This window comes from Aythya fuligula, chromosome 1 (genome assembly GCF_009819795.1).
Source record: "Aythya fuligula isolate bAytFul2 chromosome 1, bAytFul2.pri, whole genome shotgun sequence".
NCBI classification, from domain to species: domain Eukaryota; kingdom Metazoa; phylum Chordata; class Aves; order Anseriformes; family Anatidae; genus Aythya; species Aythya fuligula.
Genome location: NC_045559.1, coordinates 14,199,209 through 14,216,410, shown reverse-complemented (window position 1 = coordinate 14,216,410; position 17,202 = coordinate 14,199,209). Strand labels below are relative to the sequence as shown.

Genomic DNA, 17,202 nt, shown 5'->3' with positions numbered 1-17,202 from the left:
AGCAAGTTTGAAGGAAAATATAGGTATATTTTAAATATTAAAATCTAATTGAAATTGTATGACTGCATGTTTCCCTCCTGTCTTAGAATCTGTGCAACCCTTTGCTGTGTTTCCATTCCTTTTTATTACATAAAGTAGCAAAACACTGAAATAATTTAAATTCTTGCCACCTTCAGTGAAAACATTCATCAGATTTGGTTTCCAAATCACATCTTTAGATTCTGAACTTGAAGAGAAGGAATTTAATTTATTAGTAAAATATATGGTAATGTTCTGTAGAATTAGTTTTAACACACAGTAAAACTGAAATGATATATTTTTATAGAGAGTAGGAAAAATGAAAATAACTTTTTGAAACATTGATTCTGTTTGCAGTCTCGCTTTGAGGACAAGCTACATGCATTTTCTCATTAAAGATAGTTTTGGAAATACATTTAGAAATACCTTTGTCTATTTTAAAAGTGAAAACTTATTCAAATCTTTATATTTTACAAATACATGTCTGAAAAGAGTAAGTGTGTGAAGAGGAGGAGAACACTTAAATACTAGACACAGTTTGCAGGCGTGGGTGATGAGAAGAATTGCAGAACTGAGAGGGAGAGGAGGAGGATTGAAAGGAACATAAAATCCTACAGATATTATAAGCTCAGCAAGCCATGTGTTGGAAGTAACTAACCCATAAGTAAATTTGCAAGTATGCTTTCTCTGGAGTTTAATACTAGTTTTTGCTTTAGTACACAGAAAAGAACATCCATTTCTAAATTTACTCTTCGATTATGAGGCAAAATGTAGAATTTTTCGATTACATTGAAAATGAAGCATTGAAAATTTTCCACAGTTTTGATCCTGAATTCTGTGAACTCTTTAATGGGTCTTCTCTTAGCTATCTATAATATTACTGTAGGGACTTATCATTCCTTTTACCTGATATTCTGTTTACCTTAATTCAACCCGATTCCTTATTACGGTGTTGAATACTCTGTATTCTTCCTTCAAGGTTGTACTGATTCAGCCTGCATCCTGCTAATTGATACTTGGTGGGGGTTGTAAATGACTTTCTTGTTCCTTTTAAATAGAAAAGAGATCTTTGGAAGGACGCTAGCTACTGACATGATCTGTGAGTTCTTATCACACATTGTAAGAACTTTTATCCGATTTTAAATAGTTGTAGTGACTGGATGAGTGTTGAAAAACTACATTGTACAAGAGGAAATGAACGTGTGAGCAAATACTGGGCTGTTTCACTCTGTGACAGTGATCCTGCCCCTTACACTTGAATTCTTTTTCACGTTATGTAGGCTGTATTGCTTTCTTCCTGTAGGTCCTTTCTTAAACTGACAAAAACAAAATCTAACAAATTGCTGCCACTTGGGGTATCTTAGTTCAGATTCACAGTTATGTATGGAATTTCATTATTTTTGTAAGAAAAATACAATTCTGCTTATTTCATATGTAAACTTTAAAGACAGTAAAGCACTTGAGGCAGAAACACTAGAGTTCTCTTCCATCTTCTGCCACAGACTTCGTATTTTTGCTCTTCAAAATACTGCAGAAACTTTACAGTCTTAAAGCACTGCTACACGATAGTTGAATTCAGTTATCTTTGCTGTACAAGTGAGTCATGTAGAAGATAGAGATCAGTGCCTTAAGCTTCCTCACCCCAGAAATTCATAGTTTGAAAACTCCTTGGGATCTGCTTTCATTCCGGAGCGGTTAGGAAGTGGGTCAGTGCAGCGTAAGTGCTCGTCCTGAATCAGAGGGAATACAGCTCGGAGGTAGGTACTAACCAAACACCTTAACTGTCTGTTTGCAGAGGACTTTTAATGCGTTGAAATGTTAAAACGTGCAGAAACGTGACTGATGTAGAACTGCAAACTCCTAATTAACTTATTTAGGCCATTTTTGGAAATCATGATTTGATTATCTCCAGTTGCTGTAGTATCGAAGAACAGTGAAGTTCTGAAGCATTTTAATGCCATGAGAGTCCCACTTGCTTCCTCAAGTCTGGATTCTTTGTTGTACCTAGGTGTGCTTCACAAAACGTCCTCCTAGGTTACTTTGCCCTTGTTTCCTTATTTAATTCTGTAGTGTTTACTTTTAGCTCTGTTTTCAAAGGGACTGTCTGCTGGAGCTGAAGGTGGTGGTTATTTTGCTCTGACGGGCTGAAAATGTGGCTCAGGTATTCTGTTAGCTGTGCTGTCTAAGACTTCAAATTCAATGTAGAGGAAGGTGATTCTCCACCTCTTCGAAACGTTGCTTTGCTTGTATGACAGGTCCAATGTCATTAAGGACATTTTGGAAGCAGTGCTGTGCAAAATGAGTGGTCCAGCAGCACTGCCATTACTTTTTTCTTCATGGTATTCCATGCCTCCTTACTTTGCCCAGTGTGATACCACCAGGCAGACGGGTGTCACACAAGCACACAAGCTACCTTTGCTACCTGCATATGGTATTTCTCATTCACTGTTTGAAAAAAAAAAAATTTTTTTTTAAAGTGTTGTCTGTTAAGGGCTAGCTATATCTTAATAAGTGACTGTAAATCTGAGGTAGTGTTCAGGGTAAGTAAGTAATTCCCCTGATCGTATCCCTGTTAGAAATGTTTGTTACTGGTATTGAGCACCTGTTCTGGAAAGGTGACATTCAGCTTTGCTCTGGGAGCTGTGACATAATTGCAGGTTTGGTCTTTCATTCTGATAATGATTTTGACTTTGGCTACATTTTCTTGTCTCAATTTATCTACTGAAAGACAGTGCACATCTTGCAAAAGTCTGTGCCTAATCTGAATGATGTGAATTGACATGAGTGCAAAGTATAGCGAGGTGGTGTCTGAGCAAAGATGAGACACACTGGGCTTTTAAAACACATGCTTGTGATTTTGAATTATTGGGCATGCTCTCTGAACCTGATCTGGAAGAGGGTTTAAAATATTTTAATCTCATGAAGATGGAATCACATGCTGAAATGTATCCTGTAGATCTGTGTGTATCTGGGACCCTCAGTCAGAGATTTCTGAGCAGTGTTCTCACAGAGGCTGGTCTAGGTGAGATTTCCCTGCTCTATGTAGCTCCTGCTGCCAGCAGACCTCCTGCTTCACAGCTGTGGTGAGGTTCTCCAGCTCAGTGTGCAGTGTTCAGGTACCACCACATGGCTGCCAAACCCTCCTGAAAGAGCTGGGTCCTATGTGGCCCAGAACACTGCTTAGCAGTACAATGCATGCATAAAGACTGCTCAGCTTGCAAAACAGAAGGGGATTTTCCATCTGTTATATATCCACTACTGGGTCAGATATTTCTAAATCCATTTAAAAAAAATAAAAATGGGCCTTTCTTTGAATTAATTTAGGGTCTGTAGGGTTTCTATGTCAGTAGCTGACCCCTGTATATGTTCATTAGGCACCTCGATCTTTTTGTGTCTCCTGGTTCGTAGGTTTTGTGCTGCGCTACCTGGAGTGCATGGGGCCAGGCTTCACCTGGCAGCTGAACTTGGTCTTGTGCTTTATCACTCTCCATTTGAGCCCAAGGCCTTTCCTTGCCTGTTGCTTGCTAAGGAAATAATCTTGCTCATTGGGAATAGCACTGACCAGGCAAGTAGTGGAGCTGCTGCTTGTGTCTATGGCATTAAGTGTTGCTGTCAGGCACGGTCATGGTGTATCACGACAGCAGCAAGCTCTTTTTTCACAATACCATTCATCGGCAGTTTTACTTGACCTTGAGTATTGAGAATGGAGGTGATGGTGATGTTTTTTACAAAGCAAATGGTGGTGCCCTGAGCAGGCAAAGCATCTGTGTCCACGTGTGCACAGCGACTTGCAGAGTCCTCCCCTTATGAACCTGGCTTTTAGGACGTGCTGTGTTGTGTCTGCACAAAGTGCTCGCATTAGCTGGGCTGTGCCAGTGCGGGTTGGCTTCATCGAGCCAGCAGCCCCGTGTGTTTGATGCAGCTTCCTCGGAGAGAACAGTCACGTTGTGTTTATATTATACTCAGTACGAAGTAGTCAGAGATTCTGATCAGGATTAATTGTGCTGGAAGTCTGCACAAACAGAGTCATGTAAGGACTCTACCCAAATAGCTTGCAGTGTAACTGAAGCAGGGTAAAAGAGGGAGAAGTAACTCAGTGCTAAAAACCTTACAGCTCCTTTCTTGTGGTGTTATGTCAGTGAATAAGGAGCATTGTAAGCCAGGAGCCTGTGGGCTGAATCTTCTAATTTTAGATGATTCAGCATGGCTCAGTTCTTGTGCCCCACACAGGGTAAGTACCTCTTTGAATCAGATTTAGAGGGTGAAAGGGGGTATTCTCAGGCCAGTACCGGTCCTCTGCTCAGGTAATCTGAATTTTAGGGTTTTAAAGGGGGCAGGGGAAGATAGCGGGGAGAAAACAGGATGACCATGTCTTTGGAGGCTTACATGTATAGTCACTGCATGCATGATGTGCTGTGAAGCTGATGAAAGACATTAAATGCCAGTGGGGTTTTCCAGACTATGACAGAGGAGTTTGCTTGTTCTCTGATGAGCAAAGAATGCAACAAAGTGCAACTTCATTTTTTTCCAGACTTTTAGGGACTTTAGTATGAGTAATCTTTGTGATCATTTGCTGCACATTTACATATTTTGCTAAGGAAATTACACAGTGCCCCCCCCCCCCTTTTTTTTTTTCTTTCAACAACGTGGCCAGTTTAAGTGGGATTATCTACTGCTCTCATGCAAAGCTGACACTGGAAATCTCTCTTCACAGTTAGTGCAGTCTAGAAAATGCTCTGTGCCCTTGCTGTACTAAACCCTACTTTAATTATACCAACAGGGAGGTACATTCCTCTTTTTTTTTTTCCTTTTTTTTTCATTTTAACCCAAAAAAAGAAGCAGATCTGGATCCAGCAGTGCCTTTGACAGGACTGAAACCACTCTTGATCATTTGACTTTATCAGGCTGCATTTCCTCTTTTGCAGTGCTGAGGGAGTCTCTTTCTGCGGAGCACAAACTGAGCAGGCACCGAGTGATTTAGCAGTTCCTAAATCTCCAAACCCAGGGAACACAGTGCCCCACTGCTGCTGCAGGAAATGCTGGCGAGGTTAGGGAGTTAACATGGGTCGAGCACATCTCTTTGTTCTGCTCCTGGAAATGACTGCAAGCTCCGTGATTCCACTTTCTTTATGCTCTTTGGATCAGAGACAGGAAAAGCACCTGAAACGATGAGTCTCGTCATCTGACTCGTGTTGGTCATTAGGTACGGTCCTGTTTTAACTGCGGGGAGGAGATGACTGTATCACAAGCTAGGACATCAACAAGACAATATTTTTTAGCACATATCAGAAGTGGCTTTTGTGGTGAGTTGTGATTCCTGAAATATCTTTTTGTAATGAGAACTCGCTAATACGTCATAGCTGTAGACTGTCAGGAAGTCTGAGAAGGAGAAATTGTACTTGGTGTTTTTTGTACCCAAAGAGAATAGGAATGATTAAGGGAATATCACCTTTGTATTGCTGATATTGGGTAAGAGGAAAAAGGAGGCAAGCAAACAGCTTTTGGAGAGCTAAGGGAGAAGGCTGGTACAGCCTGGGGGACCAGGCAAGCAAGCTCACGGTGGTGGTTTTTATTCATTTATTAATTTATTTTTATTATGAGTCATTCATTCTATTCGTATGAGACAACTCAAAAGGGCAAAAGGAAGAATGAGAGAGTGCAGTAACTTCTGTTAAATGTGCATATAAGTGCTTGTTGCTCAGCCCCCAGTTTAATTCTTTGCATAACGTCCTCTAACGAGGAGCAGGGAGGTGACTCCTTGACTACTCTTCGTGTTGCCAGTGGGATTAAACAGCCATGTCCCCATGGGACCGTGAGTATCATTGTGCTGGTACGTGCAAGTGGCACACCACCGAAGGTGTGATGGCAAAGCCTTGGTCTGCACAGAAGCAGCATTTTGAGGGAAAATGGAAAATCAAAAATCTGCTTGGGAGAGAAGAAAAACTTCAAGTCACCGTGCACATATTTTTCAGTAGGCAGATAGAGCACAAAATGCTGTTATTAATCACTATGCACCCTTTTGCTTTGAAGGTGGTGGGTGGACAACCTGAAACATTCAGAAGTAAATGAATTTCCAAAGAAATTGACTTTTCAAGGCAACGCTCAGCATTTGCATGATTCTGAGCTCGGGGTATAGCAAATAATAGAAAGCTGTTCCCTTCCCAAGCATCCCATGTGTGTCTGACCTTTCTTTCCAAGCAGCAACCGTGCAAAATCCCCTTTATATTCCTTCCATTGCCTGAATCGTTAGAGTAAGATGTTCATGGGAGAACAACCTGTTACCCGGTGTGCCTCTCTCTGAAAGCTTCTTGCTCTTCTTTTCATGCTCCCACTTACCTGCGGAACAGTGTGCTTAAAACCAAGTCTATTTTTAAAGCAGTTACAATTTGCTCATTCACAGCTCTTCATTTCAGCTGGGCTGGAGAAACTCTGGCCAAGAGCTGGATCTCGTCTGTCAGAATAATGATCCCGGCCTCCAGTTTGTTGTCCTTTTTCAGCTGGGGCTTTGTACGAGGAATTCAGGGAGCCTGATGAAGGCCAAACGAATTATTCTTCTCCCAGACATCTTTCCCTAGGCACGCAGCCATTTCCAATCACCGGGCTGAGCGCACAGCTGCCATGCAGTGAGCACGCAGCTATTTCCAATGGTGTGATCAGACACGGGTCCACAATGCGTGGTGGCGGTGCCAACAGCTCCGTATTGTGCTAGGTTCGTGCACAACCACATGGCAGGGAAGGAACTGTAGCCTCTCCAGAGCCTACAAACGCAGCGGGGTGACCATTTATCCGCAACGTTCTCCATCTGTAGCTGGTGAAAAACAGTCTAGACTGTTTTTCTGTGATAGCCTCCGAGAAGCGCTAAGTAGCGATTGCCAATGCAGGCGGTAAGGATGGATGGTTGCCTCGGGCTCCTGTGCCATATGGTGAGCGTGCTGCATCTCGCTTGATATCTCCATGTAATAATCGGGACGCCGATTTCTGGGGAGGCAAATGTCAACATTAAGGAAGATAAGATGATCATTCAGAGTTTCGTTCAAAAAAATTGTGTTCTAAAAAAAATATTTCTAGAGGGAAAGAAATTACATAAATATGGCTAACCTGCATTTGCAGTGCTGTAGAAATAACAGACATATTTTGGCTGGAAGGCATCTGTAGAGGTCCTGTCGTCTTGTCTGCCTCCTGCTTGTACCAGGGGTGGCGTCAGGGCTGGATCAGGTTGCTCAGGGCCTCACCCAGCTGCGTGTCACACACCTCTCAAGATGGCTTTAACACAGCCTTTAGAAGCCTGTCCTGGTGCTCAGCACATCTCTCTGAAGGATTTTTTCCTCATATCATAGGAATTTCCCGTGTTGTCACCCGTGTCCATTCCCTGTTCTTTCACAGTTCCCTCCTGAGAACGGTGAACCTCGATCTTCTCTGTCCCTGCCTTTTAGGTAGTGGGGTACAGCAACTAAATCCCTTCTCCTCGCACAACCCCAGCGCCCCCAGCCTCTCCTCCTGCCTCCTGAGCTCTGCCCCGTGCCCTCTCAGAGCTCCTCCGTGCTGCTCTGGTGTGCTTGCTGCTTGTGCTTCTCTGTGAGCTGTTAGAGGTTTTCCAATTTAATCTTTTTAACTCCACACAGACATTTTGAGCTATTAATACTTCATTTTGGGGAGGGACAGAAGCTCTGTTCTTCTGCAGTGTACCTTTGTGGCTAAATCCATCTCCATTTCCTTTGTTCTTCAGGAATCTGCGTTAAGTAGAGATGAGTTCCTTAGTGGCAGGAATCAGCCCCTTTGGCAAGTGCTCTCCTAAGACAGCTGACCCAGCTTTTTCAGTGAATGTATTCCCATTAGATAAGGAGGGGACTCCTGTGGCTTCTCAGTCTCCTCTCCAGAGAGCAACGACGTTCTCTGGGTTGTGTTCTCCACGGATAGCTTCTGGCTGCCCTGACATTTTATTCAGTTTAAATACCCGGTAATAATTTATGAAGTCTCAGATTTTTTTTCAAGCTGTAAAGTAAAAAGTCTCAAACTCAGAGTAGAAGAAGAAGGAAGGTAAATGGCTGTGTATAAGTGCTTGGTGACTTTAGAAATGCCCGTCTGTAGGATCAACAAAGATGCCAGCGAAGGGCATTGTGGCTTTGTCAGCTGCTGTGTGATCGGGGCAAGTTGGTCTGGCGATAGCCCGCTTGGATCACTCTGCAGTTCACAGCTTGAAGAAATCGAGTGCCCGTAAACAGGTGAAAGGTACAGGTGATTGAGCAGCTCCACGGTACAAATGGGAACAGAAAAGTGTGTGTTTAGATCCTATAAATATTGTAATATTTGTAACATTTTATAGTAAATGTTCTGACAGTGACATTCCTTCCCTGTGCCAGCTCTGCCTGATTTTTGGAATGATTTTGTGGCTCAGATGCTTTCCCCTGCTCTTGGAGATGGAAAGTAGTTTGCTTACAGCACCTGGAAAAAATTAGGGTCCTGAGGCTGCTTGGGTAATGGGTGATCCAGAGCGGAAGGGAATGGGTCGACAAATCAGGCTGGATGCATCCATGCTCATACATGAGTCTGGGCTCCCATCATTATTTCGGTACTTGAGGCTTTCAGTACACATCACGCCTGCAAGGAGAAACTGCCCGTAGGTTTTGTCGTGACCCAGTGTAGGGTTAGCATCCCGTGGAAGCGTTGCAATAACCTGAAGGGATCAATCATCCCTCTGCCTCTCCTTCATCAATGGGAGTCTCAGTGCTTTGCCCCATGACTGCAGTGTTTACTTCGGGTTTAACAAAAACACCTTTGGAAAAACTTCCCGATTTAGTCATCAAGGAGGCTTACCCTGTTGAATAATTTCAAGTGATTAATTATAAAAGGATTTTATTTCTGATTCAGACTTTACTTTGGTCCACAACGTCAGGTACAAGTGTAGCTCCTTGCCATGTATCTAGAAATCTCTCAACTTCTCTACCACCCACACTTAACTCGGTTTAACACGTTAGTCTATTAAATGTGTAACCTCAGCTGACACCAGCACCCCCTCGCATCCCAGCACCGTGCCTTTAGCCGTGCCTCTTGCCCTGGGGGTCGGTGCCGTGGCTTTGGACGTGACACACAGAACTCGGTGGTCAGCTGGTGAAGGGGTTTCAGCACTGCTGGTTTTTGGGGCTCGTGCTCCCACACACCCCTTCCCACCTCCTCCGATCCCTCTGGCTGTGGAGGCAGAAACGCCCGGGGTTCAGGCTTGTGGGCCTGCTGGCTCCCAGGTGAGTAGCCTCAGGTGCCGCCAGGGGCTGGAGTGCTGGCTCCCTCGTGGCTCCGGGATAATTGTGGTGTTTTGCTGGCGTTCGGAGACGAAAAGCCTTCCCTCTGAAATACCCATCACTATGTCTGTTGTGTTATAGGCGTTTGAGCTAGCAACTGGAGATTACTTGTTTGAACCACATTCTGGTGAAGACTATTCCAGGGATGAAGGTAGGAACCTTTGGGGTTATTCCATGAGTTTCGCTGTATTTTCACATTCTTCTCAAATTTCTAGCGAGCTTACAGTGGGCTTAACTTTTGTTTTTTTGAGTGAACTGTTCATACACATTGTTTTCAGAACATAAATGCAATTTTTTTCTTTTTAGTTTTAAGTTCCATCACTAGCAGTGGGTGGGCAAAACCTCCCTTCTGCAGATACTCAGCTAGTTAACAACTGCCTGAAGGAATTAAACTGCCCTTCTTGTAAGATTGCATATGTGTGGAAACCTGATTGAGAATAACAACGTTTATAGTTTAGAAAAGAAACCTCAATTTGGAATTTCATAGTATTTTCTCTATAAGATTGACACCGGAATAATGTTTACGTTGTGTATTTTTATTTGAATTAGGCAATTACTAATTTATTTATTTTTTTTTCAAGAGAATTAACTCCTGCTTCCACCTGTATACCTGTCCATTTTCATGCTTGTTTGCTTGTAAATGCCCTTTGCAGTGGTAATGTGGGCATCATTCATTGTTCCTAAGTGCTACTAATGATGCCAGAGCTCTGCTGATCCTGGAAACCTCTGCATGGACTTGCTGCAAACATTGTTGATTTGAAACTATTTCTGATTTTTTACTAATTCCAGTTTCTTTCCTCTTCTTTTTTATCCCATCCTTTCCCTGCCCCTTCCACTCCCGTATCCTTTTTTTCTCTCCCTCATAGACCACATAGCACACATCATAGAGCTGCTAGGCAATATCCCAAGGCACTTTGCTCTATCTGGAAAATATTCTCGGGAATTCTTCAATCGCAGAGGTAGTACCTCTTCTTTTTGAAAGGTGCCGTGATGCAGACAGAAGTGGAGTTGCTGTTGCTGGTTGTAGCATGTCCCGCTGAGGAGCATTTTCTGAAATCACACAACACAAATTTATTTTTGAAAACCAAAATGCACAGGAATCTGTGACAAACTCATTTTATTTTTATTTTTTAACCTAAACTTCCTGAAAAATAACTGTTTGGTACGTTTTAAAGGACGGAGCCAAACTTGTTTGTAGTGGCTGATACCCAGATGCTGTTTTGAGAAGGAAGTTTTGCTGAAAGCATCTTCCCAAATTAGCCATGGTGCATGTGTTTTTTTTTCACCAGGATCAATCTATTTCTGTCTGTACCGGGCCAGTGTTAGTGTGTGCATGCAATGTACTGATTAAACTGTTGTATGTTTCTGTTTTGCTGGCAATGTTCTCCAATGCAGACCACATAGCATTGATCATTGAACTGCTGGGAAAAATCCCTCGAAAATACGCTATGTTGGGGAAATATTCCAAGGAGTTTTTCACCAAAAAAGGTAACGGTATTTATGCACCACTAATTTAAAGCATAATACTATCCCAGAGGAGAGTATGTTCGGTTATGGGTACTGAAGAAATATATCCATTTACACGGAGAGCTCTTATTAAAGAAGAATTTCGCTGTAAACTTGGCTTTCTGAGGAAAGCAAAAATTTGCAGCATTCCTTTCGGTGTTTCATTTAGAAATTGTTTTGGGATGTACTCAGCAAAGTGTGAACGTTAACAAATGTCTGTGTGAATCTGTTGTCAAATGTTCGTGTAAATGTAAGCAATCAGGGAACGCGGAGCTTGTAACTTGGTGGAAAATGAGCTGCGGGCTGCTTTTGATCATACACAGTGGTCTGGCAGACCTGGTAAGGAGTAAACAGGGTGGAAAAAGAATTCCTGCCCGGGCAGGAGACACGCAGGTGTGTGCGGTCCTCGGGCTCTGACCCTTCCTGAGGAGGAGGGATGGCTTCGTGCCGGGGCGCTGGAGAAAGCCGCTCTCCCGTGCGCCGTGCTGCCTTGCTGCCAACGCTGCTGCTGCTGTGGTGCCCTGGGTCACACCCAGCCCTGTGTGGCCTCGCGCAGCAACAGAGCCCCCAAAAATCAGCCCCTCTCGTGGCACGGCCACTTGCTACAAGCAATCGAATCTCAGCGCTGACCTTTCTGACCTCTTTGTGCTCGGGCTTCAAGACAGGAATGAACCCGGGAGGCAGCGCGGGGATGCTCCAAGCCCCTCTCGTCTCCCCGCTTACGAGGCAGCCCCGTGCGGCCTCGAGTGCTGGGGCACGGCTGTGGCAGCACGAGGCTGAGGCCGGCGGCTGGCGAGCGGCTTTCCCGCAGGGCAGTGCCACGGCTTCCCTCGTGCCCGTGCCCCCACGTGCCCGGCGGGCGGCTTGTCGGCAGGGCCAGCGCCGACCAGCCACCGCGGGCACCTGGGGGCGCGGCGGGGCCCAGGCTCTGGCGCTGCGCTGCGAGCGCGTAGGGACCTCGCCTGGCTTCGGGTCCTTCCCGAGGGGGGCACCGGGCTGGGCAGGGTGCAGGAGGGCAGGAGCCGTGGGTGGCTGCCTTACGGGGGAGACCAAAAAGCCTGGGATGCAGTTTGGAGGGGAGAAGGCTGCGTGCGGGGGGAATATGATGACTGGCAAAGCAGCAAAAGCAGCCAGTGAAACTTGCAGTGATGGGTTCAACACAGCTATTTGCTTACACCCAGGTGGGAGCCTGGAGCTTGCAGTGTCAGCAGGCTCAAAACCAAGCTCATGTTAGCTGAGATGAACAAACTCTTTGACAACAGGTCCCTAAGTGTACAAACCAGTAAAGGTCTGGTGCAGGGATGTACCCTCCGGCATCCCCAGTGCAGAACTGAAGCGTTAATTTAATTCTCAGACCACACAGAGATAATTTTTATGTCCCATCTTCTTTTTTATGTTTTTATGGTCTTCACAGAGTTTCTTGTGGAAAACCTCCAGCCTGTAGTGCTAAGATAGTTTGTTCCTCAGCAGAAAAACACCACAGCATGTTGTGCTGCTCAGGGCATGCTGGTCTTAGCTTAGATATTGCCAATTTGAGCTCCACTTTACAAAATAAACAGTGTGAGCTCAGGTTCCACAGGGACAGCCAGCGAACCCCAGGATCCTCAGTTTGCAGCTGTGCCCTTCGTACCACCTGAGGGTGGAAGGAAGAAAATGCAGGCGTTGGGGTTTAAAGGCGTGCAATCGATTCTGCTACAAATGCATTTCATTCACAAAATGGATGATGACTTTGGATTTCCAGGCTTTCCAAAATGTTTGGGTTTTTCATGGAGAATATAATATCGGATATTCTCTCTCTATATATATATAGAATATATAGAATATAATGCCCCATACTACCTAATTTAAATACAGAGGTGAAGGCTGTTGCATCATCCCCCTCTCCACCCCATGTTGATAACTGATTATGGCAACCCTGGCAGTGACTGCTGCAGCCTGGAGAAGTTACAGACCCAGCCTGTTTTTTTTTTTGTTTGTTTTTTTTTTTTTTTTGCTTGCAGTCAATAACAAGACACTATTTTGCTTTTTGGCAGAGAGATTGCTTGTTGCACAATACTGGAGTGTATACACTTAGAAAATACACTACCAGTTTTGTAAGTAGTGAAATGTTTTTTCAGCACTTCAGTTTAAGAATTGTGTGGGGATTTTAAAGGTCTGAGAGTAAGCCTGGAAGTGAACAAACTTCTCCAAGATGTCTTCTGCTCTGTACATTTGTACTGCGGGTCCGTATAGACCTAAACTGGAGTCCTTTTGCCTTATTTTTTTTGTTGTGGCTTGACTCAGCAGTACTCATGGGCCATACTTGTGTTGGAAATGCCCAGGCACGACCCAGCCGAAGACAGGCAGCCTCTGCTCTCGCTGTGTGAGAGGTCTTGCTGCTCTCTGCTCGTGGCACTGTCGGCAAATGGCGCGTGGTGAGGCTGAATGAGCTGTTAGTGAGAGCTGTGCCCTACGGTTGGAGCAGTTTTTGTAAGATTTCGGGTTGTTGGCTGATCGATGAGCAAAGGCCTGCGGTGTTCTTGTGGACAGCGTGAGCATGAGAGCGAGTGCCCTCCTGTAAGGGCATGGGGTGAAGGCCTCATGGCGGCCTGCAGCTCCCTCACGAGGGGAGCGGAGGGGCAGGCGCTGAGCTCTGCTCTCTGGGGACAGCGACAGGACCCGAGGGAACGGCATGGAGCTGGGACAGGGGAGGGTCAGGCTGGGGGTTAGGGAAAGGGTCTGCACCCAGAGGGTGGTCGGGCACTGGGACAGGCTGCCCAGGGCTGCGGGCACAGCACCGAGCTGCTGGAGTTCAAGGAGCATTTGGACAGCGCTCAGACACAAGGTCCAATTTTTGGGTGGTCCTCTGTGGAGCCAGGAGATGGACTCAATGATCCTGGTGGCTCCCCTCCAACTCGGGCCATTCTGTGACTCAGTGATTCTAAGACAACAGGAAAAAACAGAGAAACTTTGTTTACAGTGGAGTCCAGGTGTAACAGTTTGTTTTAGGAATGATTTCTTGGTTTTGACATCAGGCATGCTCATTTTGAGGACCTCAAGCAAGCTTGCAGTGTGCAGACCTTCCTAAACGATGATTTTCAGCCTAATGAGTTGTGTTTTTTTCTTTTTTAGAGGAAAACTAATCAGGGATTAGTCACTATCAGGGCTGAAGAGGTATTTGTCTAATACTGGTAATGTTTCTGTTTACAGGAGAGCTCCGACACATCACCAAGCTGAAACCTTGGAGTCTTTTTGACGTGCTTGTGGAGAAGTATGGTTGGCCTCACGAAGATGCTGCACAGTTTACAGATTTCCTGATCCCCATGCTAGAAATGGTCCCAGAGAAACGCGCTTCAGCTGGAGAATGCCTTAGGCATCCGTGGCTGAATTCTTAGCAGAATCTCCCAGCCGTAGAAGTAAGCCAGCAACCACTTCCAATGCATCGGACCTAAATGGTGACTGTCACAAATTCTTTAGCAGGATCACACGTGAGCTGGCTTCAATCCTCAGACCTTTATTTTGCTTGAGGTACTGTTTGACATTTTGCTTTTTGTGCACTGTGTTCTTGGGGAAGGGTAGTCTTTTTGTCTTCAGCTAGTAGTTTACTCACCCACTTTCTTCAGAAAACACTTTAACGTGTCTCTAAGCATTGTTTCTTGTGTTGTGTGGCATTCAGATGTCAGATTTTTGAACAAGAGAAACTTCCCCCCATGTGTTTTGGCAAGTTTTGTAACTATTTATGAAAAAAATATTTTAGCTGATGCATATTATATAATTTACAAGCGTAAGAAATTTATCAAGTCAGTACTGAGTTACGGCAAGGAATTGTACAATTTTATCTTCTGGCAAAGGGACGTCATTCTTGTATTATAGTGTATGTAAATGCACCCTGTAAATGTTTATTTCCATTTAAATATGGGACTGGGGACTCAATTTCAGAGTAAAGCTACTAAGTTTTAGAGAGCTTTATAGCAAACCAATTGCATGTAGTGGACTTTAAACTGCTTTAAGGAATTGTGTAAACTTTCTATTCTGTAGCAGTTCCCGTTCATTGGATTTTAAACAAAGTGGCTCTGGTTTACAGGATTTCATTCCCCAAATGGCACTTTAAAGGAAGGCTAGACTTCTTTCTAATAAAGTATGCATTATCATTTAGCACTCCCTTTTAGAACTTTTGCCTATTTTAAGTGCTTTTAAGAAAAGAAAATAGCAATTTCCCTTACAATGTGATAGTGAAGACATGGTACCATATGGTGTTGCCTTTTTATAAGCACTGTAAGTTGTACTATACCTTAAGGAGAAAAAAAATTAAAAGTTGAGCATGAGAACCACTCTCTGTGTAGAATTACTGATCTTTTATAATAAAAGTGTGTGCTTGGAATCAGTTAAGGAAGGATAGCTGCAAATAATTTACAGTGCAGTGGGTAAAATGCAAGAAGCAAGATCATGCTCATTCCATTCATAGCTTTACATGTTTCTAAAACAAATTGCACTAGCTTTATTTTTTTCCCATAACTAGACATACGATTATTCTTTGTAAGTTGCACGCAAGAATTACGTGTTTCCTAGGAAAAAAAGCTACATAGACTGAAGCTTATAGGCAATACAGATTTTAGAATGTAAAATACAGAGGTGTGTTTTGGCCTCTTTTAGAAGTCAGTGGGATGAATGTAAGCTTACTTCTGATTTTCATGTAACTATGGTGCCACTTTTTCTTGACTTTGTCCATATGAAATTTATTCACATGCCTTTGCAATAACTAGATTGTGAGAAGATAGCCCCATGCTGTAACAATAACCAGTTGTTTGAGGTGCTTGCAGTTGTCTAATTAAAGTGTTTTGTTTTTTCAGACAGTGTGCTGGTCATTGGAATCTTTGCTAGCCGTAAAGCCAACTCATTGCTAGAATTGTGTGGTGGTGGCGGGTGGGGGTTAGCCTGGCTGTGATTCATGTACGATGGGGTTGGTCACAAAATAGCATCACCTGTATAAATCAAAGCATACTGAAGGCTAACGAGGAATGAGGGGCTGTATCTGAGAGGGCGCAAGATGAAACAAGACAAAAACAGAGCCATTTCATAGGAGGTGTTTATATAAAAAGGCAGCCATTTATCCCCCATCCCTGATGCGCCTGTGCAGCCGCTCATCCAAAAAGAAATGGGAGAGCCACGCGAACGCGCTGGGCAGGAGACACTCCTGTGCACGCTGAGGCCCTGCCAGCAGCTGGATCTCAGACCTGAGGGCCTTTGAGCATCCACTTCCCTCCTCACATGGGAACGGCTTTTAAAGGCCTCAGGGATGACCCTGCTGAGAAGAAAAAAAATAACGCTACAGTGGAATCCAGAGATACAAGGTAAAAATGGTGCTCAGCTTCACCCTGCGCCTTGCTGCAGCTGTTTAGCGGTTTGTTCCTGACTACATCGACGAGCCTAGCACCGGCAGCAGCTGTTTAACTGCAAGGCAAACGAGGGGCGTGCTGATACAGCAGAACTTGGCTAATGCTCATCAGTCTGCTACCCCCTGTGTCAACACATCACACAGCTGCTAAGAGGTAACATCGCAGCTGAATGGCAGAGGGGCAGGTCAACAGCTCTGGGCTGTGGAGGGTGATGCAGAGGTCTCAAAAGGAGTGTGAGCCATAGAATAAGGTGCATGGGGTTGTATGGGATTGTTTTTCTTCCTGCTGTTGCTGGCCTAACTCGGGTCTACTTCATGCTAGTGCAAAATGTAGGAGCTCAGCCCTTGCGTGTGTTTTGCATAGCCAACTGTTGTCCAGGAAGGCATTTGCTGTGTGCTCTTTTTTCCAGTACTTATGAGCAAATGAGAGTTTTACGTAGCCCCAATGCTTTGTACATGCTAAAAAGAATTACCACGTTTCACTGGGTAGGAATTGCTGCTTCCCATCCTGTCCTCTTTCAGGTTTTCTAGCGGCCAGAGCAGAGGAAGCTGCATGCTGGTTTTCTCCTCTGGGGTCTGAAAGAGAGCCATCGAGCATTCGTTCCGTTACGTGAGCAGAATTCAAGAGCATTCACTAATGAGTTCTAAGGGCAGGCACACACCATGATCACGGTTTAAGGGTCTCACTTCCTACATTACCACACTAACAGGAGGTCCTGGGGAGCCAACAGGAGAAAACAGGGATGTGCTAAAGTGAGCAGGTGGTAGAGTAGTTTATCAGAACAGAGTAACACCTGCCTTGAGTGCACGACTGCGCTGCTACGGTACCTACACAGTGCACATCAACATTAAATAACCTGGCCCCCTACCCTGCTGTCCTTGAAGTAAGTTTTCCTCACTCCTAGACGCAGCAGGGGAAGATAAATCCCCTCCTGCAGCCTGTGCCATAAACCCACAGCTGGAAACCACATGGAGGTGAAGAGCCCCACGGTGACAGAAGGCCTACAG

The 17,202-nt window shown here is 44.6% G+C and overlaps 1 protein-coding gene across 5 annotated transcripts in view; it reads left to right on the top strand.

Moving 5' to 3' along the window:
* SRPK2 (SRSF protein kinase 2) overlaps positions 1-15,652 on the top strand; it is a 142,459-nt gene extending 126,807 nt beyond the window's left edge. For 2 of the 5 annotated variants that reach the window (XM_032208133.1, XM_032208134.1), the window contains exons 14-17: positions 9,396-9,465; positions 10,181-10,273; positions 10,710-10,802; positions 14,010-15,652. In XM_032208133.1, coding sequence (XP_032064024.1) covers positions 9,396-9,465; positions 10,181-10,273; positions 10,710-10,802; positions 14,010-14,194 — 441 coding nt within the window. In that variant the 3' untranslated portion in view covers positions 14,195-15,652. The remainder of the gene's footprint in view (positions 1-9,395; positions 9,466-10,180; positions 10,274-10,709; positions 10,803-14,009) is intronic. The other 3 variants (XM_032208136.1, XM_032208137.1, XM_032208135.1) reach the window with 2 other exon arrangements.
* The last annotated feature ends 1,550 nt before the right edge of the window (positions 15,653-17,202 follow it).